Below are 23,794 nucleotides of genomic sequence, written 5' to 3'. Positions count from 1 at the left end.
AGAGAAGTTAAGATGTTGAGGAGGAAGGTGTGTCATTATTAAAGTCTACAACAACAAACACCTTGGTGATAGAAAATACAGAGGGTTAACAACAAGGTGCAAACCATTGGTAATACGCAACAACAGGAAGGACAGATTAGAAGTTTAAGGAAAATATTTCAAACAGTCAGCCCAGTTCAGGAAAAAAAAACATTCTCTAGTCAGATAAAACCAAGATTAACTTGAACTAGATTGATTATAAGAGAAAACTGTGGTAACCCAAAGCAGACCACGGCCTCTGTCCAACATGTCAGAGACAGTTTTAATACACACAAACACCAGACAATTCAGATAAATCATATGGCTGGAAAGAAGAAATGAGACACGAGGGAACAGAAAATACTTTTAAATAGATCTTTGGTGTGATGTTGGATGATTTAAACATTTATTTAACCCTTTCATGCATAGTGGTCACTACAGTTGACAGTTATTCTACAGCTGTTCCCTTGTATATTCATGGGTTTTGTTGTTTTAGTTGCATATCAGACAACATAGTGGACGCTTATGCATCATCTCATACACTGCAATTCACACAATTACTGATAAATACTTGATAAACCTGATCTGCAGTAACATGTTTGAGAGTAAATCAATTGCTATTTGTTATTAGACTATAATTAACAGTTTTCTTAAACAAAAAGTTTTTAAAAATATAATGTCCATGAAGTGAGTAATAACTTATATTAGAGTATGATAAAATGTGAGAAAACATAAGATCAGGTGCATTTAAAAAAAATTATTTCATAGTTTTCACACAGTATATCACTTTCTGATATTGCATTTTAACCTCCTAAGACCCAGGAAATGTCAGCAAAGTATAAGCTTTTTTTCTTTTTTATTAAATAAGTGCCTGCAGGGTGGGGAAGCAAAATTTACAATGAACATTTAGTTGTTTTTTCTCAGCAGGCACTACGTCAATTGTTTTGAAACCAAACATATATTGATGTCATAATCATACCTAACACTATTATCCATACCTTTTCAGAAACTTTTGCCCATTTGAGTAATCAGGAAAGCAAACGTCAAAGAGTGTGTGATTTGCTGAATGCACTCATCACACCAAAGGAGATTTCAAAAATAGTTGGAGTGTCCATAAAGACTGTTTATAATGGAAAGAAGAGAATGACTATGAGCAAAACTATTACGAGAAAGTCTGGAAGATACTATTAAAGAAGAATGGGAGAAGTTGTCACCCGAATATTTGAGGAACACTTGCGCAAGTTTCAGGAAGCGTGTGAAGGCAGTTATTGAAAAAGAAGGAGGACACATAGAATAAAAACATTTTCTATTATGTAAATTTTCTTGTGGCAAATAAATTCTCATGACTTTCAATAAACTAATTGGTCATACACTGTCTTTCAATCCCTGCTTCAAAATATTGTAAATTTTGCTTCCCCACCCTGTATATTGGAAACATCATGATGCAACAGTTTTTTCAGATGCAGTTTTTAAAATTTTTATGGAATGTCCTTTGTGGTGGACAATTTTCTTTTCTTTTTTTTGTATAAAGTTGTGAAACTCTTGTCCACAAATGTGGACAGAAAACCCATAGCTGGGTCTTAGGAGGTTAAATACATGTTTCTGTTCTTCAAAAATTAAATGCATGCTGTCCAGCTGAGTAGACATTTTTGAAACCCAATAAAAAACAGGTCCATAAAAAATTTCAATTACATTGTTTTTTTCATGCCTAAAGAGGAATAAAAACACTCAGGAAAAAAATCTTGACTAAGGTTTTCATAATTCATGCATCAAAGGGTTAAATAGAAAAATGATTTTTTTTTTTTTTTGCAATAACAAGCAATAAAGAGTTATTGCTTAAGAATGATTTAGGAAAACTGTTAGAGCAACTTTTGAGTATTTGGTTCACTGAGAAGGCAGGGTTGTCCTTGCTGCTTGGTATGAGACATTCTTAAGACAAATGTCATTCATTCATTTTCTGAACCACTTATTCCCCCAGAGGAGGTTGGGGGGGGCACTGGAATCTATCCTGGTTGCCAAAGGGTGTAGGCAGGGGACATTCTGATCATGTCGCCAGTGTATCACATATACAGGCAAACATCCATTCACTATGGGTGATTTAGTTTGACCAATGAACCTATTAAGCAGGTGACAGTGGATGGGAGAACCCACTGGCACTGGGATTGAACTCAGGATGTTCTTGCTGTGAGGCGACAGTGCTATCCACTGAACCACCATGCTGCCCCATTTCAGAAAGCTGTGACTGATTGATGGTTGATTGTAAACATGCACTAATGTGATAATAGCCGCAGAATGAACAACAGGCCTAACCAGACATGAACTTATTTTATTACCCATTGTCTAAACACTTCAACTTAACAGTAACTAAAGCTGTCAGGTGATTATAGTGTGTGTGAGTGTGTGTGTGGGGGGGTCTAATATTTTACTCTGAGATGGTAAATAAAAAGCAGCAAAAAAAAAAAGAAAAGAAAATACAACATTAAAGCGCCCTTAAAATTATACCACAACTCAATATGTGAGTGAATGTACTTTTCACCACCATATGACTGGAAGAAGATCAGCCCCAAGGCAGTCACACATGATAGTCTGATTCCTATTTCTGAAAAAAATAAAAATAAAAAAAATGACTGCAGGCCATCAGTCATTGGTCTCAAGACTCTCCTGGTGATGAAATGACCTTCCAACTCCAATCAAACTTCATAACATCAGATTCTCTTATAATGTCAATTTTCTTCATGTTTCACTCGCCTCACTACATTACATCCTCAGCACAGACGAACCGCTCTGTCCCTGGATAGTAATTTCTTCTCTTCTCTTCTTTCAAGCACAGTACGTCTCTCTCCTATGGTTTCAGAAATGTTGTGCATTCTGATTTCACCACTTTTGACTGAGACTGCAAAATCCTTTTCCTGCATGAAAAAGAAAACCTTTCAAACATTTATTATCACCAGCCAAACGCTGATAAGGAAGACCACAACAGCTGTCTCTGCCAAAAATCTGTGCATAATATACATTCTCTTTTGTTTGATAAAGAACCATTAATGAAATGAATTTGTCACTTATCTTGCCACAATGCTTAAACTGAATTAAAATATATAAAAGAAGAGCATTAAGATTATAATAAAGCCTCTGGTTGAAAGCAGTTCCCCTATTCCAACTGTTTGATACAAACTGTCAAACAGGAACCAAGTAAACGTGCAATAAATGACTTGTAGACTGCCTGCCCTGGCTCTGACCCTGTGCTTCAGCTTAACCCCTACATGCACACACCACTGTGCTACTTGTCATTTGATGACAGTACTTATTCACTGTGGTTTTGAAGTTTTTCCACAGTTGCTCAATGGAAGTACAAATGTGGAGGATCCACAGATGTGACCTTAGAAACAGCCTGTGTAAACATCCATGTTCTGTTTTCAAGAGGAAATCATCATGAAGAGTCTGTTCTTCATATACTAAATGAAATAAAAAGAACAAGAAAATAATACTGACATAATCAAAGAGACAAATACACAATTCTGCTCACTGCTGAGTGGTCCCTAGTTACAATGATAAAAAAGACGGACTTTGAGCTTTACTGATATGGTGCCGTTAAAGAGGCGAAGGAAATAATAAGGCAAGAGTTGACAAGTGTAAACAGTAAAGGAAAAGATTACTGACTCAGTGAGCACTTTGTTCAGTCAGGGGTCACGCCATTTTAAAAATAAAGCCTATTTTAGTCTGGTGTGAACAGATAAGGACATATTAATCTCCACTGTATGACCTTTGAGAAGCCATTAAACTGAAGGGTTTAGGTTATCCAATTAATGGCCCTTTGTCATGTTGATAGCCTCATACCATAATTGTCCAAGTCATTTTTCTGGCTAAATAGTGATATCTGCGTGACTTTACACTCCTAACACTGCTGCTTCATTTTTCATCAGTGACTATGACCTGAAAAAAATGACACCTTTTACTGTGCTCTTTGTTGCTTTCTGAGTACAGCTCCCACAGTAAGACAGTGTCTGATTCCTGCTATACTATCCTCATGCAGAGAGCTGCTGCCACTGCAGATGCAGCCACTTTTTCAATATCCTTGTCATATCCAGTGACAGTAATGTAACTCCAACACACTAAAATGGGGGCAGGAGTATTACAGCTCTAAAAGGGAGCAGAACGTCTCATTTTGCCAATAATCATTTAAGGTCTCTGTTGCATGAAATTCTCTGTTTGGTAATAGTGAATATTCTGGAGGTTTTGTTACTTCAATCAACTGGCTTTTAATTAAAACCAGTTGACATACCCTCCCATGTGTTATTAAAGGTGACAAAGTTCTAAGACTAGATCCACATTCCCAAGGCAATGCCTTCAGTTACTGCTGTTGGATGAAGTTTAGCCTGGAAGTTCCTCTGACATGGTGTAATTAGACTCAACTAAGTTTCAACAGGACCAAAGTCACAAGTTAAAAAAAAAAACAAAGATAAACTTAACCCTTTATCAGGCAAGTGATTATTTTTGGTCATTTCCGCATACATTACAAGACAGTGGCAACAACAGTTACAGTGAGGACAGGGAGTCAATAATCTCAGGTCCAATGTGGTCTACAGGGTCTGTAAGGTCCACCTCTGCATGAACAGTGAGTGTACCTGCTTTGTTAGGTACCATGAAGTAATGGTACTAATGTAAGGAATGATGTTCAAAGGGATAATGTGGATGTGGACAGGAGTCTGGATCAGCACTTATGTTGGTCTAATGTTCTAAAATACATGTTCCTCTCACCTTACATGTGTTTTTCATGTATTTTTCATATTTACTTCTGGATTTTTATTTATTTATTTATTTTGCCACTTACAGGTAAGGAACCAAATATGGTAACATCACTGACCTTGATATTCACATTAGAATAAAAAATTGTGGAAAAAATTTCACAAAAGTAAAAAAAAGTCTTGTTAGGTCCTCCAGTAATACAGTAAGGTTGAAAATTTGAATTTCAAAGTATTTTTATGAGTGCCCTATAAAGGGTTAAAAGAAAAAATAAGAATATTACCATACAAAATAGACATTTGTGAAAGAAGCTAGAGAAAATACATCCTCTGGCTTTTATTTATTGCAGGAATATAACACAATTCGGAAGCTGAAAATGAATATTTCAACTAAAGGTAGCAGGTGAAAGGCTCAAGCAGACAATAAACCATGTTTTAAATTGGAAAAAAACATGCTTCATTGTTGCTTTTATATTGCTGCCTCTATGTCACACTGACAGGTTTTGTTCAGTGCCAAAAGGAAATGCAGTAATCTTTCACCAACCTGCCTCCTCCAAGGGGAAAAGACACATTAAGAACAAGAAAGTGTACAGAAACAGCATGTCGCTTAAATGACTGATTATTGCTGAGTCAAAAGTGAGCGGATTAATGGCATTAATATTTCAGAAAAAATACAGAAAATAGCCTGCCTCCTCTGCAAGAAAACATTTTAAGTGTGCAATGCATGCAGTGTAGTGCACAAAGATTGTCAAATTCTGCACACACAATGCCAGTGTTGCTGAGTGATTCACTGGGGCCATAGGTCATCTACACTCAAAATTGCTTTATGGTTGTGTGCTTAGAGGCATTTTCACACAGAATAAAAATGGTGAATTGACAGGAAAGCCCAACGGATTGTACATTTATCTGCCGAACATTTAACAGTTAAAAAATTGGGATGATTTCAGACAGAATTTTCATCTCTTGGGCAAGATGAGATCATTAAAACGTAACTCTTTCTGTCCGTGAGACTTTAAGTTAATACAGTTTGAATTAATGCAGGTGGGTCACCATGGTCTGCAGTTGTTTGTTATCCATCCTGATTAATGCCCAAGTGGGTTGAGCTCAGGGTGCAGAGTGCGAGCAATAGAAGGTGGTAGAGAACCGTGCATCAACAGATGGTCAGAGGCTAACAAGCAGCTGAGCATGTCGTGCAGACTACTGTCAGCCACAAGAGACCTCAACGTATCAGTCCAACAAAAACAACCAGCTGGAGTCTGGGTCTGTACTACACTGCAGATGTGAAAGATATCATCACTGGCCTCATGATACACTTATGCTGGGTATGTAAAATTAGTTGCTTTGCAAGTTGTTTGGAAAGAAAAAAAAAAAAAAAAGAAAGAAAAGAAAGAAACTTTGCCCTTCTTCTTCACTTGTAAGACAGAGAGCAAAGGAGGAGAAAGAGCAGCATTAGCACAAAAAGAAAAAAAAAATCTGCAAAATAGAGAAACAAGGGTCCCCACAAAATCAAAACATGGTACTTGTTTGTCATGAGGAACAGTCACCTCCTGGCTTCAAAACAGAAGTCCAAAAACCAACCAGGAGAGTCAAAGTGGCTTTCCACCATCTATGGAAATAAGTCTGACTAACTAGAGTCACGTTGTTACTGATTCATAAACTCAGACCCTGCACTGCACTAGCACAAGCTAGAGGTACCTGCTTAGAAATGTCCTGAACACAGCAAACAGAGATGAAAATAAGAAAACACTGACAGAGGAACCATCAGGGAACTAATGACTGGGGTGGATTACTACTGTTAGTATTATTCTTTGATGAAAATGTTACATAGTTCACCTTTTATCAGTGAGACAGATTTTACAAACAGAGCATGCCCAATTCACACTTTCCTGTATGCTCATAAAATCTGCAATGTCCACTTTAAAAGATTCACAGTGTGATTTTTCTGACTTGCTGCAGCACATCTTTCACCCAATTCAACACAACAGACTGACATAACCATATAACTGCAAATACATTGTTCTTCCCAGACCAAAAAAAAAAATCGACAACCACCGTACCTGTAAGTTATTGTAGGTCACCAATTCCTAATTATTTTCTGTCACTGTATCGATGTAGAAACTCACATCACGATGCACCCACATCTCTGGCAGACATCTGTTCATCTCAACTCACACAGTGGTCAAAGGCCAAAAATCTGGCAAGTTCAATTTTAGTTCATGTATGCAATAATCGTTAGAATATAAACTGGAATGCACAGAAGGGGAAAAGTGATAACAAGTGTTTTTATGCATTTGCTAAGGTCAAATAGTATAGTAAAATAAATTGTTTTGATTATCAATAGTGTAACATAATGTGAACAGTTTAATAGTTTATGTCTTGTTATATACATATATTTATATATATATATATATATATTTATATATATATATATATATATATATATATATATATATATATATACATATGTCACAGTAGAGATTGAAATCCAGTAGGATTCCTAATCCTACTAGGACAGATTGAAATTTTAGTTTGTCCTAGGACAAACTGAAATCCTACAAGGAATTAGGATCTGAAGATTAACCCTAACCCTAACCCTAACGCCCTAACGCCCTAACCCCCCCCCCCACCCCCCCTAACCCTAACACAGTTTCTTACATTTCAGTGTAAGGAAAAACCTTTGTAGTATTACTTGTTTGAAATTTTGAAGTTAGCTGTAGACTAACGTTAGTGTCACTATTGAGTAGTATGTAGCACATTTAAGTATTAGAAAAATAACTGACAAAACCTCTGTAGTATTACTTGTTTGAAATTTTGAAGTTAGTACTATAGACTAAGGTTATTGTCACTTAACTAGTGAGTAGTATGCAGCACATTTAAGTCTTAGAAAAAGTCTTTGAAGCTTAGCTATAGAATATTAGATTCAAAGTCTGTGTAAATTCTGAATAAAATCATGGTTTGTAAGAATATTGTTGTTTCTTTTACTTTTAACCCTACCATCTAGACCAGGGGGCAGCAAAATGCCAATGCCAACTTTAACATTGTACATTTTCTGAATGGCTTGGCAACAATTAGATAATAATAAAATTGTATGTTGCCATGGCAACGGGTTGTTTACAGGTACGTTTTTCAAATTCTACCGATTTCTGAACACAAATGTGTCTCATTTACATACCAATGACAGTTACAAACGGCCACTGAATAAGGTTGGACCAGATAGGACGGCTGGCATCCTGGTTACAATGTGTATTGACCTAAAGGCCATATACTGTATCTAAGATATGAAAATAATTCAGCTGAAGGGCCGTATACTGTATCTAAGATATGAAAATAATTCAGCTGGAATAGTGATGGCGAAATCGTAGGACAGACTGAAATTCCAATCTTCAGATCCCACTTCCAAATAGAATTACAATCTGTCCTAGTAGGATTGTAAATTCTCCTAGGACAGATTGGAATTCCAATCTTCAGATCCTAATTTCTTGTAGGATTTCAGTTTGTCCTAGGACAAACTACAATTCCTATCTGTCCTAGTAGGATTAGGAATCCTACTGGATTTCAATCTCTACTGTGACATATATATATATATATATATATATATTTTTTTTTTTTTTTTTTTTTTTTTTTTTTTTTTTTATATATATATATATATATATATATATATATATATATATATATATATATATATATATATATATATATATATACATATATATATCCTTCATACGTGAACACTAAAGCACAGATGATTTACTTTGGATTTGAACTCATTCATATAACACACTACTGAATAAAGTGTTCAGGTTTTGTTTCATAGTACTTCCTGTTGTGTAGAGTATTGATGCATATACCTGCTCAAGGGGTATTTTTTTCCTATTGCAGCATGGGGGTCCTGCTGCCGAATGGCTCGGATTGCAGTAGGTGCTGTGAACATGGAGGATACTCCGTGTTCAGACAGGACACGGAAGAACGCCCCGGGGTCTGGAGTCCCTACAGGCTTTCCCTGTAAACACACAACACCTGGTCAGTTCCCAAATGGTCACATATCAACACTATATTCTCACTGAGCTACATGCAACAGATACATACAGTAGATTAGATGAAAGAATGGGAGCTTAGCAGTATTTTATAAGAGTTTTACAACATTCCCCAGTAAGGGATGCATGAATATTCATAGAACAGCTGTTTAAAATGGAGAGGGCCCACTGAAAGACTGCCTTCCAGACAGATGGGCCCAGAAACCCATGGATAAGAAAACACAGTTGCACTGTAGGAGCATTGTGTGTCAGGAAGAGAAGATACAGGCAAAAGATGCCTGCAGGCAAATGCTCCCAAGGGCAATTTCCACTGAATTACTGGTACTCAATTGGTCTGTTCCAACTGTAGAAAGACAACTACACATGAATGAGAAAGGTAAATAGCGGCTGTGATTCTGGATGCCATTTTTGCTCTGGATAAATATTTGTGTCTGTGTATTGATCAGAGGAAAGACAAAAGGTTGGCAGCGTTCTGCCTCAAGACAGACACGGTGCCAAAACACAAGCCACATGAGACAAACAGCATGACTGGAGGCAAACATTGATTTAAGGAAGGCAGATTAATTCATTGTCTAACATAGAAGTTTTTCACTGGTGAGAAAAATGGGTGGATGATACTGTAATGAGAGGCTATTAATGTAAAATAAACCCCTGTTTGAACAACAAGGGAAGATAAAATTAGCTCCTTGCTAACAAACTCTCCTCATAATAAACACCCTGAACTGCATATGTGTTTGTCTCTTAAGAGGAAACAAATTACCTGTAATAATCAGATGCATCAGTGTCCAGAAGCTCTTTGAAACACACTGAATGTAGAAAGTAATTAACTCAGTGGTTCCCAACCTTTTTTTGGCTCGTGACCCCATTTTAACATCACAAATTGCTGGTGACCCCAGACATTCAGAACAGAGCCTTTTTTTTTTGCTTAAAATTATTTGTTTTTGATCATGCAATAGTTTGCTATACTATGTTGCAAATAAATGTTAATTTTAGATGACATTTAGTCTATATAATGTATATTATTATAGATGGAGGCAGAAAAGCCAGGTGTAGATTACTGTACAAAGTGAGAATTTTCTTTTCCTTGGTCAGGATATGTACAGTCAGTCCAGCTTGTATTTACAAGGCTGACAATTAATACTGAACAAACAAGGACTCAAACTATGAATTATGAAAGAGCTGCAGCATCTGAAACTGACTACAATGAACATTTGACAGATAAACAGAACCTCAGTGCTTCAGTTTCAGCTTCACAGTTTGTCATGTCTTTTATGTATTGGGATTGTCTTTCTCAACTCACCATAATTTTTTTATTATTAAGTTTTTTTTGTTTTTTTTTTATCAATTACTAGAAATTTCAGGCAACCCCATTTTAATTCCAGGCCACCCCACGTGGGGTCCCAACCCCAGGGTTGAAAAACACTGAAATAACCCCTTCATGCGTGGTTATCTAAACATCAGCTTTGTGCATTTAATCATAGCAGATTCTCCTAAACACATCAGTGGACAGTGTAATATTGTAAGAGCAGTACATGTCTTATAAAACATTTTGACTTTCAAGACCTTCAGTCCAGATGGCTGATGACAGGAGCCATGCAAAAATAAACTTATTTCTACAGTAAACTGTTTTCCCACAGATGTCCAAAGTGGACACAGAGTACCTGTTGTTATAGCTAAAGTACTTGTTCAAATCACATTATAATGGTGATAACATGGAAATAAATTGTATTTTTGCCATTGTTATTTGTACATAGATCATGATACAATAGAGTAGGAAGAGTGGTGAAACAGAAGTAACATCGGTGTTTTTCCTTTTAAAAAGTGGATGTATTCTCATATTAAGGACAGATTTTTGCATACATTTAACCACAATTGTTAACATCAAGTTTAGTTTTTCCTGTGTAGTTTGTAAATTATGTACAGAGCAAAACACAAAATAACCAAAATGACATATTTCCTAGTGTTAGCTGAGGCTTTAGAGACCTTTTTTACTTATTTGTTGCATGGTGTCTACATACATGTGTCAAATAACTTGTAAATAAAAACTAATTTGACCTAAAAAGGGGAAAGGAATTTAAATTCTAGCTCAATTTTGAAAAAAAGAAAAAAAAAATCCACACCTGGATCTTAAAATCCATGCTTGAAAAGAGCCTTTACTATTTTTTTTCCCATAAAATAGTTTTCATACAAGCTCTGTGTCTTTACATTTATTTTGATATTTGATACTGAATAACTGTGAAACACTAAAATACAAGATATACACAGACTGTAACAGTCACATAGGTGAAACCAGTTCATTGAGTGCTACTCTCCAGCCTCTGTCTTTACCAAATATGGATTTATTTAGTTCACTGAGCCCACACAGTTTCACAGATGACAATGATATTAAAACCCTTTAGAAGAGGCTCCACAGCACAAAACTGGACTTGTCTGTGTACAGTTCAGAGAGGTAAGAGTTCAGTATATGCATTTGGATATTAACCCATAAAGACCCAAACAGCAACTGGTGACCAAAACCATCTACTGATCTAAAATATTTAATAACTTCTGAACCATTAATCCTATCAATACATGTAAATAATTGGTGTAAAATACAGTTTCTCATCTTTTCATGGTCATCAGATATGACCCATTTGGACGTTCAGAGGCTCCATAGTGAACATGGAAACACCGTCATCTTCTACAACATTGATTCACCAGTAAAACCCACGGAGTTGGATCAATGACCCTGGATGGAGACACTTGGTTTATGTTCAGGTATTAATATCTTTGCTGAAAGTCACTTTTTCTTCAGTTTTCTCTGTTTCTTATATAATAACCCTCAACTTAAATCTATGTTTCTATTAAGATCTACATGATCTGTAAATTAAAATACAGGAAAATACATGATTTTCATTGAAAAAACACAAAATACAGAGGATAATATTATAATAAATGGTGATAAATCATTTAAGAAAGGTGAAATCTAAAGAAAAAAATATTTGGGAAGTGCCACAAAAGTAACACTGGGTCTTTATGGGATAAGTACTGCCTAATGAGACCTACCTCATAGAGGATTGTGCTGTTACCGTGGAGCAGAGGACCATAGCAGATATACGAATGGCCGACCACCCAGCCCAGATCTGAAGCTGCCCACCAAACCTGAAACAAAACATGCACAAAGCAGTCACCACATCATCACACTACTGTGTGTCATTCTCAGTGTAAGTAGATAAGCTGGCATTAACACTATTTTAATTCTTACAGTAAAAATACTTTACTAGTCCAATAAATACAACACATTGTATGAACTAAGTCTATGAATAAAAGAAAAACATACCACTTTGAAAAGTTCAAGACGCATAAATGTCACACATTAACACATCTTTCACGGAGAATAATCACTCTCTTTTCTGACTTCATGCTCTTTGTTCTCAAACTTTGTGCAACTAAGACGAAGATTCTTTACTGCCTTACATCACCAGGATTGAGTCCATAAATATTTGACATGGTCCATTTCAGCATCACAGCGTAGCCTGCAGTGTCTCGCACAACACCCTGGGGGGGGCAAGATAAGAAAAACATCAGACAGGTGACATTACTATTACACTAGAAGAAGCCAGGGTTCAATATCATTCTAAATGCATCCACTCAGTCCTGTTGAACCGAGACATGAGTCAAACCAATTCAGATTTCCTGTATTTATTAGGGTATGGTGCTGTATAAACATTTATTAAACCAGTGCATGTCTGCAAGAATTTATGTCCACAATTACAGAGCTTTTACCCCTAAGTTATGGTCTTCCTTTAGCAATAACGGAGAAATACAGTGGCTTTGAGCGTGGGGGGGATCTCATAATAACAGCATGATTAAGCTCAGGAAAGAGCTGCAAGGTGGATATTCTATATCATCTGTTGCTCAAAGACAAAATGATGCTATTTGAACAGAGCCAGGGTTTTCCATTTGAAAGAGCCTGCAGGCAGTTCCTCCTGCATGAGCTCTAGCTCCTGCTGTGGAAACGCTCCGTCTTATTTATGTCACGATGATAGTGTTTATATAGTGTCTGGATTGTTTTGCACAGTCAAAGAGCAGATGGGTCACACAGGAGCTCCATCCGAAAATGGCAGCATTTAGACAAATAAGACCAGTTAATCCCATAATTCCTCTAGGTGAGAATTTACTGAATATGTATACACACAGGAAATTTGTAAAATTTATTCAAATTTTACTCTACTCAGATAACATTTGGTCCCTCTCTTAAAAGAGTAAAAGTTACTCTTGAGGTAGAGCTCTCTCCAAAATCAACATAGAGCCAAATTTACTCTTTTTGAGGAAAATATTTATTGACTATTGATAAAAATGCTCTGTAGTTTTTCCTGTGTAGATGATCCTGTAAGCAAAGTATTCTTTTTCACTTGATTCCATGAGAAATGCCAGTACCTTGGGCGTTCCAGTCGTTCCAGAGGTGTACAGGACATAGAGCGGGTGGTTGGAGAGGACAGGAACACAGTCGTGTGGCTGAGCAGTAGCCATCTCTTCCTCCCAGTCTACACTCAATTCTGGACTCAGTGATACTTTCTCCTAAAACACACAAGAAAGATACACGTGTGTCAGGTCTAATAAACTGTAGTAAACAGTTATATGTCCAACAAGTCACAATATACATCAAAATGCAGGACATAAACACTGGGCTTTGACAAGACATTATTTTCAAATGCTATTAACTGTCATGATTATCTAGATGTATTCGTTATAAAGGTAAAATGATTTATGGAAAAAAATTCGAATTATTTTTTTAAACAGTCTAAACAATAAAACTTCCATCTGCTTTTATATGATACAAAAATGAGGCACGATACAGGGCAAACTGACACATTTGAGAGGTATTTGCTTTGGTTTTTGCTTGAAGTATCTGCTTCCATTACTTTTAGTTCAGGACAAAAATGAATGCCTCTGCCATCTGTTTCCTGTTTACTTTTGTAAATCTCTTTCATATTTTAATTTCATTATTGTTAAATTAGCCCAGAAGGCAATAGATAAATCTCAGTCAAGTCTCAAATAAGAGAAAGAACTTCATTCAATCCCTTCATTTTCTAAATCTTTATTCGCAGACCCATAATCACTTGTTTACCAAATGCAACTGATACGGCAGCCACAAGCAGCCTCAAAGTGGTGTATGATTTGATGATATGATTTCAGAGTGAGGTGTTCTGTTCTGATTTTTCTATGAATAGTATTTTCCTGAATTCCCTAATGACAGTTTTATATTTGCTATCAGGCTCATTCATATACCACCACTGTGCATGTTTCAATATAACAGAGATTGGAACAACTATATGGTTAAACTGATAATAAACCGACTCATGATTACAAAAATTCTATATTGTGTCAAAGGGTAAAGGACCTCGGCTCCTAAATGAAGCCAGATGACACTACTGGGATTGGCTCTTAAAAGCCAGGGGCCTGGGGATTTCCACTGAACTTCTCTCTAAAATAACTAAGTCAATATCTGTTTCCAGGACTCACTCCGGTCTCATCCGTTTTATTTGAACTCTGATAAGTGTTGTAGTGGTTCATCTTTACATTATTCTGTCACTATGATCTCAGGCTGAATAAAAGGCTTCCAAGTAGGGATGTAACGATATGAAAATTTCATATCACGGTTATTGTGACCAAAATTATCATGGTTATTATTATTATCGCGGTATTGTTGAAATTGTGCTCAAAATGTTCAAAAAGTACTTATACACACACTGAAATAATTTAACCAAGTTGTATTTTGAAAAACAAACAAACAAATAAAAAAAATATATTAAAATGTAAACATCAAACATATACATGTGCGTTAAAGATGTCACCTTATGGCCATTTTCTGACCATTTTCCATATCAAGTTTGAGTTATATTAGTTTCTTTTTCATCAATAGATAGATAGATATTGCAAACTGGCATGTGCACCTGGAATGCTGCTGCTTCTCCAGGAAATGAACAGTACCATCATTTTCCAAAGTGGGGTAATCAAACACGGTTATCGTGACAAGTAGAATTTTAATGGTAATACTAACCGTTGGGAATTTTACCATGGTTTATCATTATACCAGTAATCGTTACATCCCTATTTCCAAGTCAGACTTTCGGAATAAAATTATTTTTTTTTCCCAACAAGAAAGCTCTAATGTAATTGTAGTTAATAGGTTCCACTGATAAAACTGTAAAATTACTTTGTTACACAATGCTTGATGAAGTTTACCATTTCACCAGATCAGTAAGGTAGCATGTCATTAGTTCAGATCCCTAGACAGAGAGTTACGACAAGCTTTGATGTCGCAGCTCCAGTGATCACATGGTTCATGTAAGCCTGAATAGGTCCAAACAAACTAAGTGCTCCCATGTTATTCAATGGGAGAACCAGCAGTGAGCATGGTAAATCTGAAAATAAACCACACATAACAGTTGTGTCACTACTGTAGTGTATACTTCTGAGTAGTGGGGTTGACCACTGAAAGGACTGCACTTATTACTTTGAAAACTTAAATTTGAGGGGGAAAGGTTGGTGTTAGCTTGGGTAGGCTACTTACGTGAGTTGTGCTAACTTTACAAGTTCATTCATTCTGCAATTGTGCTGTACTCCTAAGGAGATGGACAATTTACCATTTTTAAGTTTTACTATTATAGGACAGTGGTCCAAGCAGAAAACAGTGGTTAGCTGTGAACACTGTGTCTGCCAAGCTCTGCTCTGATAACACACACAATACAACATTAGCCAGCAAACAGCATAGCGGCTAACTTAGCATGTTAGCATTAGCACGGATGCTAAACTCATTAAAAACTCAACATTTGCAAACACAAAACTCAACAGAATTCTTATAGGATGACTTGGATCTTACAAACACCAAGTGACAGAAGTTTTGCTTCCTTTAACTCATGAATAGTAACTTTAATGAACTTTTATTGGCAGAGCTCAGCTCTACAGCAACTCTCCTCCTAATTAGCACATGACCTCAGCTGACAAACTGAACCAAACACCACCAGGTTCAACAAAACAACTAAAATGAAATCCACCGATAACAACATTTATACTAACGTTTCCTTATCTTAAAAATGCCATAATTTGTGGTTATAATGGCTAAATCTCAACAGCTGTCCAAGTCAGCTAGCCAACCATAGGGCTACAGCTGATAACCGAACATAACAGGTGTTTAAGATATAAATTTATACAAACGCTAACACATACCAAAGAAAACAGAATTTACAACATAAATGTCCTCTAATACAGGAAATACACTCAATAATTTGTAAGATGATGATATCTTATTAACTTAGCACTGGAATTGCTAGATCAGCTGCAATTGAAATGAATGTGTTCCGACGATGTTACACTCAGTGTAGGAACTATTGGCCCCTCCATAACCCGGAAGTAGGTCCATATTTCGTCCAGCATTTTTTACAGCGGGAGTCTATGGAAGTGTCGTTACTCTGATATATATTGAAGACTCTGGTTTAGCTCTGACCCCTTAGACTCTGTTAGTTCCACCCCTTTTGTCCGGATATGGTCTCTTCTAGCTCCAAAAAAAGCCAACATGCTATGACCTGCCATTACATGATAAACTACTGGCTTCAAATTGGTGATACCTAAACCAATGGATGACATCACAGTTCATGCACCTATGAATGGATACAAACTACTATATGTTTTGACTCAGAAGAGGAATTTGTAAGTGTATCATACCATACATACACATTTAGTAAGTATCTAATGCTAGAAATTACATGTGATAATTAGTTTCTCAAAGTTTAAAACACACTTAGATTCATTTACATTGTGTCACATGAGATATTTAAAGTTTCAAACATGTCCACCGAGAAAAAAAAAAAAAAAAAAATTCCAGGATTACTTTATAGTGTATTGTAATTTAAATGTTCTGAGAGGAAACAAGACTCCTGCACCTAGTAATCCTCCTCATGACAGAAGATTTTGGCTCATCAAAGGTGTTTTCAGAGAGGCCAGGGGGTGAGATTACAGGATTAATTTACAGGTTAATTACATGAATCCTTTTCTTCTTCTTCAGACATGAGTCAGTACTCTGTGGACCGTAACAGATGCCAACTCAGCAGCTCCCTGAGCCGAAATATTTAGGCTCAGTCTATTGGTTTGGACAAAGGGAAGAAAGCTGTAAATGGAAGGTCTGCATTTTGTCATGTTTTCTTTCTGATTTCAGTCTCCTACAGCTTTACAGGGTGCATACAAGTATCAATTTGAGTGTTATGATGATTTATGATGCTTACCATATTGGGTCTGTTGAAGATGAGGACTTTAGAGGGCCTGTGAGAGCTCAGCTCCAGGGCCGTCTCCACCAGAGGGATGTACTCCACTCTTCTACCTGGCTCGATGCCAAATGACGCTGTAACTATCAGCTTGGGCTAAAAACACAGAAAATCAGGATAGAAGCTGTAGAAGAGTACATCAGGTTCATCAGAAAAAACAACCAGTGCATGTGTTTTCTCAAGTCAGGTGAGGAAATGAAAAAGAAATGCAGTGAAAATACCAGTTTAATAACATCCTGTTGCTCACTGATGAGCGCTAACAGCAGACCTTAAACAGAAGCTATGTGTGATTATATCAGGTCTCCCTCGAAAAAGAGATTTCAACTCAAGGGACTTCCTGATTAAATAAAGGTTAAATAAATAAATAAACATTATGTCACTATGTAGTTGCTTTATTTTCATCCTTATAGTATTTTAACACGGTACTTCAATGTTTATGGCAAGGTTGAAGGGTCACTGTTTTGTACTGTAACACATAAAAACGGTGACTCATTCCTACAATAACATGCCTATATTTATGCAGAATGTGGATATTATTAGAAATATTACAGCTAAACTAATTCAATCCACCATTTCAATCCAAGTGAATGAAAAATGTCAGATGGAAAATGGTATTCATAAGAATCTAAAATACATTTTTAATATATTTCTTTCCTTTTTTGGATGTAATGTAATCAGAGCCAGACCGTCTTTTGTGGTAACATTATTTTTAATGCTGTACAACAGTATTAAAACATTATGTTTTGCTTTTTTACTCTTGTTCAAGTGGCATCTGATAAATACATCACTGAAGAAAGAATGTTATCTTCAGAGACATTTTCTGTTGAAATGTTAGAGTGATGCAATACTTTTTTCTTGCGCTGTCGAAAAAAAAAAAATCTAACCCTTGTACAGCATTAAGATCTTTATTGAGAGCATCAGGGCAAAAAGGAAAGATAGTGCACTTCACTGTGAGTGCTTCCTTCTGAGCTTAACTAAACAAAGACACCTCAGGCATCTGTGGCTTTCAGCCTTCCTGATATTCTTTAGGTCTGTGAACAAAACTAATGGTGTGAGAAAATTGGAATTTGTAAAACGTGTTATCTGCACCTATATTAATGTCCTGCTTTGCATACAAAATTTTATAGAAAAAAAGACATAAGACAAAATGTACCACTTTATCCTGTCAGGAGTTTCTATGACTACCAAGATGAAGGACTCTAAAATTAATAAAGCTTACATAACTCTGTTTCATAGTTCAACAAAAAAACAATTAGAACAACAAGCTGAAGAGTAACAATTTCCAACCTTGGCATGATTAATTCTGACTGAGAGCTCTTTGGAAGCAAAGCCGCCAAAGATGAGGCTGTGTGGGGCACCGATCCGTGCACAGGCCAACATGGTGAACATGGCCTGAGGCACCATGGGCATATAAATGACCACCAGATCTCCTTTCTGCACACCATTCTTCACCAAGACTCCAGCTAACCTTGACACCTGGATGACACAAAACTGGCATTAAAGCACACTGTATTTCAGTTCACACAACACAACAGTAAACCACTGCATCAACTAAAACGGTACTTTGTTCATCTTATATCATAAAAGGGGAGTGGACTCTGTTTGTGTGTGTGTGTGTGTGTGTGTGTGTGTGTGTCTTGGGCATCACACAAAATCTGGAAAGAGCCGACTGCTGCAGTTTGGCATACTTATGCATTTTTGGTTAAGGAAGAGACAAGCAAAAACGGCAAGTTGATAGGACCAATATTTGGGGAGATATTTGTAATTTTTTAATACAATAGCCTTACAATCATGTTGCTATGCCCATGACAGTTGATGGGAAGCACAGTACCATGCTGCATGTTGGGAAATGAAGTTAAAAACAAGAACAACGCATTTACTAACTTAAATCCCTAGATATCAGTATTAATATATTAATTGTCGTTTAAATTTTAAAGAATGATTTACTAAACAATTTTTATGTTCATACTTATAAAGAACAGACTAACATTTTGTTCCAAAAGTCAGCTCTCCCCAGCATAAAACTACCACATCTAGAACCTGTGGTTCCCGACAGGTCAACGCACTAGTCTGTATTGAACCTACACATGCAAACCAATAGGATTAACATGACACAGGACACTTTCTTTTAGACACATTACAAGTGATTTGAGTGAATTTGCTGGCAGGTAAACAATACAGCATGATGTACTTGTGTTCATTTAAAATACATTTTAGATGCCAGAGTCTTGGCTGAACTGAAGCATCTATCCAAACACAACATAAATAAACTATTCCCATTTCTTTGCCATTGCTATGTATTTTCATCTTTGTATTAAAATTGACTCAATCCAGGCAAAACCACAACAAAAACTGGCCAGTTGTTGAGGTTGCAGCACAAGAAATGTGTTGCCAAACACTAACAAATTCTGTTTCAGTGCATTAAATTTAACAAACCATTGCCTGCATGTGTTAGAATCCATTAAAAAAAAGAGACTTTAACAGAGTGGTTCCATGCAGCTTTCTTTGCTGTTCAAATAACATCCTTCACCTGGTCCAACAGTTCCCTGTAAGTGATGATCTGTTTAGTTCCAGTCACCGGGCTGTCATAAATGATTGCAGGCTGCTCTCCACGTCCACTCTCTACATGGCGATCCACAGCGTTGTAGCACATGTTCAGCTTTCCTCCCATAAACCTGAAGAGTAAAACATTATCACTGCACAAAAGAAACAGTGAGCAACTGATCAAATATACAAAAATGCAGATGCTGTATAATTACACCACAACAGATACATTTAATTAGAGTAAAGCATATCAACACTGACAATATACTCTTATATTGTGTATTTTTGATTTCTTTAAAATCAAAAATCAACGTAATAAAGCAAAATCAGTCAAACTCATGTGCTGTTGCCTCTGCCAGGAGCAAACAGAAAATCCATTCGCTCGATAGGAGGACAGTTTCCACTCATTCCAGTGCTCTGCATATGGATAAAGAGCAGCACACAGGTTGAGCAGATGGTGTCTGGTATCTGCTGTTTTGGAAGCCAAAGAGGCACAGCGGCTGTGTCCTTGGTTTTATCGTGACTGTGCCGGATTCAGGCGGCTCTAGCTTTAATTCCTACCAGACTGGATGTTGGAACTGACAGCCTATCCCACCCAAAAACATTCACAGTAGTACAGGAGGTGATGTGTGTGTGGAGGCAGTCATGCCTTTCATGACTGACATGAATTTTCATGCTAAGAGGACAACTTTACTTTATCTTACATGCACCGGCTAGTTTTCAGTAGTCGTGACTACACTCGCAACCACAAGGTTTGGGAATGACACAAACATATACATATATCATCAGTTCTAACTGTTCTTCAATATAGCTCAGAAACATGTGGAATTTTATAGCAAAAAAAAATGTAGGAATCAAAAAAATTGTGTCATTCCCAAAAATTTGTGTTAAAGGGGTTCAGAAATTAGTTGTTTGTTATTGTCAATATTTGTCTCCATTACATCAGCAATGCATTCGCTGTTTGATTATACTTTATTAAGTACAGTCACAGACATAATAAATAAAGAAAAAAAAAACTGAATGCATTCTTGTTCTCCAGTGAACTGTGTGATTTATCAGGGGCTTGAACACTGGTGGTCTTTGTCAGTCACATTGTCATTAGGTTGAGCTCCTTAAAGGTCTGGTCCTAGACTTTCCCCTGAGCTGAGTCCAGGACCTGTGGATATGAGCTCCTGGTGGTCTGTTAGCCCCAGTCACATATATATTCGACTCACAGGGTTAAGTTGAAGATGAGCAGAGGAACAAACAGCCCTTTGGGGAGTCCTGACATGTATTCAGTCCTGTGGTGACGTGCTGTCAATCATTTGTTGGGTATGTGAGAAGTCTCCTATAGCATGTGTACCTCTGCATTATGTTAATTTATTTGTTTGGATGATTTTCCTTTTTGATATCTTGTTATTTGTTCAAAATTTCTCAATGTTTTGTACACATATATTTTTTCAACAGATTTGGAAATTTAAAAAAAAAAAAAAAAAAAAAAAAGATACAACTGCAGCTATGGGTCCGTGAACACATCATGTCTAAGGATTCTTGGCTTTTTTTTTTTTTCCAACTTTATTAAAAACATTTGAGTATACAGTACAAAAATTTGAACAAACAACAAGATGTCAAAAAGGGAAAAGCATTTGAACATACACGTTTAGGAAAATAATGCATAGATTTAAAGATACAAAGCATAATATACAAATAATTCGAGGCTTAAATCTAAGGGTGACCAGGCCTTTTCCATCAGGGCCCCTCAACTTTGGAACAGCCTGCCCGAGGAGATAAGGCTTGTGGAATAAGTGACATCTTTTAAATCACTTCTTAAAACACATTTTTTATAGACTTGCTTTTATGTGATGTTTGTCCCTTTTAATTTTAAATGTTTTTTAATTTGAATTTTATCTTGTTTTTTTATTAATATATATTCTCATACATGATGTTGTTTTATCTCACTCCTTTATTTTTACATTGATTCGACAGCATCATGTTACGTTATCCCTGCCCTCTTTATGCCGATTCATTTAATTTATTCGAAGTGTCATGTTTCTGCATTTGTTGTACAGATCTCTCTTATTGTGTTGCCTCTGTTTTAGTGTTTTTACTTGCATCTTGTATCCTGCTGTTGTGCCCTCTACTTTGTCAAAAGCACTTTGTAAACTTTATTTTTAAAAACTGCTATATAAATAAATCTATTATTATTATAATAATAGTATAAAAAGTAAATAAATATATAAAAATAACAAATCTAACAAATATAAATAAATAAATGCAACAGAGTTCAGTCAATATTAAAGAATTGTTTATAAATAGCCTGGGTGTTGGAGCTTTATTTATTATATATAAATTCTAAATATTTAATATAATTTTCAAATTCCAATAGGAAGATTTTAAAATTTGGGTGTGTTTTAGTATATTTATTTTTATGTATATGAAATTTTCCAAATAAGATGAACAAATTTACAACAAATTCTAAATTGTAAATATCATGTTTAAAATATGTAATTACCTTTTGGGATGTTATAGTTATCTTCTTATTACTTTTAGATATGATATTTTTTCAATTTTGGACCAGAAATTTGAAGAAAATTCGGATTCTTGGCTTTTTCTCAGGGTGGTTTCACGACATCACGTACCACACGTGATGCGTTCAAATACGCGATCGTGTGCTTGGACACCTGAAACACTGTAACCTACCAGTTGGGAAATACCGGATCCTCAATGTGCAAAGTTTTAGTCCACGGTTCAAACCAGTTGATGTCCTGTCCAACTTCAGCCCAGAAGGTGTCGGGGCTGTCTCTGGCTGCGGTGAAGGCATGGCTGTACGTGGAGTCGGATGCATACTTCCTGCAGCTCTGCAAGGCGAAGTATGGCTTAATGTTTGCAGTTGCAGCTGTGTTGGATCCTGCTGGTCTGATGCCACGTTGCTGCTGTGCCGAAACATTCCATAGTTTCCTCCAGATGCTCCTCTGGCGCAGAGCAGGAGCGCACGGATTCAAGCGCAGAATGTGTTTTATCTGCGAGTGCATTACTGTGGTGTGTGTGTGTGTATGTGTGTGTTCAACTTAGACACGTTACTACTTCTTCCGGTATTCACCAAATATAAGTCAACAACACTCGACGACGTCATCTGAGGCCAAGTCTAAGAGGGAAAACAAGAGATCCTTACAAACCCTCAGGAATGCGAACTCTGAACTGGATGTACAAGGAACTTTGAGCGTCATGAAAATGCGCAAAGTAGGTCTGAGAGCAAACAGCACTGAACAGCCTGTCTGTACTGCACAAGGCTGTCTGTATTATATATATGTATATTAAGAACAACATCAAATCCATTTAAGTTTCACATCTTTTCCCCGTGTCTGGTGGACTTTTATTGTGAAAAACAGGAAATCGAATAAACAAAAAAATTATCTGATCAAGAAACTGTCAAACTCCATGAATGGAAGGCATTAAAACTGTTACTGGAAAGAAGGGTGTCTATATTGGGGAATTTTTTTTTTTTTTTAATGTCAGAAATGTTTGTTTGTACAATTTGAGTTGTTTATTATTGTCATTTTAACAGATAAAAAACAAGTGAGATGAGAAAATGTTTATCTTTCCTTTAGTTGCATAATTCTGCACATTAATAGTTGCTAATAATTGTGCACACATAGATTCTTTGTTTCTCCTAAGAAAGCCAAAACTTCACTTTTACTTTCTGAGGTTGGAGGTTTATTACTCTGCAAGGCAAGGAGTGTTGTTTTTAGTTTGGTTTGTTAGTTTCTTTGTTTATTAACGCTCTAGCAGTATAGTTTTGCTGATAGAGTCTAGCAGCAAAACTACTGGTTGAAGTCATACCAAATTGGGTTTATAGATTGTCACTGACCCAGAATAGATCTCATTACATTTTAGGAAAAGTAGGTCAAAGTTCAAATTTTTTATGAATTTTTAAAACCTTTATTTTTCTCCCATTGACTTAATAATGGGCGAAATTTCACGTCTATAAAACATCAGTTTTGTTTCAATTTACTTCAAACTTTGTACATGTATAGAGGCAATTCTGACATCATCACACACATAGACATGATGACATCAGCTGGATCAATGCCTACGCAAGGCTGTCTGTTATTATATGTGTATATTAAGAACAACATCAAATCCATTTAAGTTTCACAAATTTTCCCCGTGTCTGGTG

General features: G+C 36.3%; 1 protein-coding gene across 1 annotated transcript in view; it reads right to left on the bottom strand.

The window, feature by feature from the left end:
* acss3 (acyl-CoA synthetase short chain family member 3) overlaps positions 1-22,854 on the bottom strand; it is a 58,789-nt gene extending 35,935 nt beyond the window's left edge. Inside the window, exons 1-8 of the mRNA XM_030148924.1 lie at positions 22,318-22,854; positions 19,625-19,769; positions 18,382-18,570; positions 17,056-17,190; positions 13,211-13,351; positions 12,248-12,328; positions 11,837-11,932; positions 8,606-8,757 (exon numbers count right to left, since the gene is read on the bottom strand). Of these exons, the coding sequence (XP_030004784.1) occupies positions 8,606-8,757; positions 11,837-11,932; positions 12,248-12,328; positions 13,211-13,351; positions 17,056-17,190; positions 18,382-18,570; positions 19,625-19,769; positions 22,318-22,649 (1,271 nt within the window). The 5' untranslated portion in view covers positions 22,650-22,854. The remainder of the gene's footprint in view (positions 1-8,605; positions 8,758-11,836; positions 11,933-12,247; positions 12,329-13,210; positions 13,352-17,055; positions 17,191-18,381; positions 18,571-19,624; positions 19,770-22,317) is intronic.
* Between the last annotated feature and the right edge of the window lie 940 nt (positions 22,855-23,794).

This window comes from Sphaeramia orbicularis, chromosome 12 (assembly GCF_902148855.1).
Source record: "Sphaeramia orbicularis chromosome 12, fSphaOr1.1, whole genome shotgun sequence".
Lineage (NCBI taxonomy): Eukaryota > Metazoa > Chordata > Actinopteri > Kurtiformes > Apogonidae > Sphaeramia > Sphaeramia orbicularis.
The sequence above is the reverse complement of the archived record's forward strand: the minus strand, read 5'-3'. Positions and strand labels throughout refer to the sequence as shown.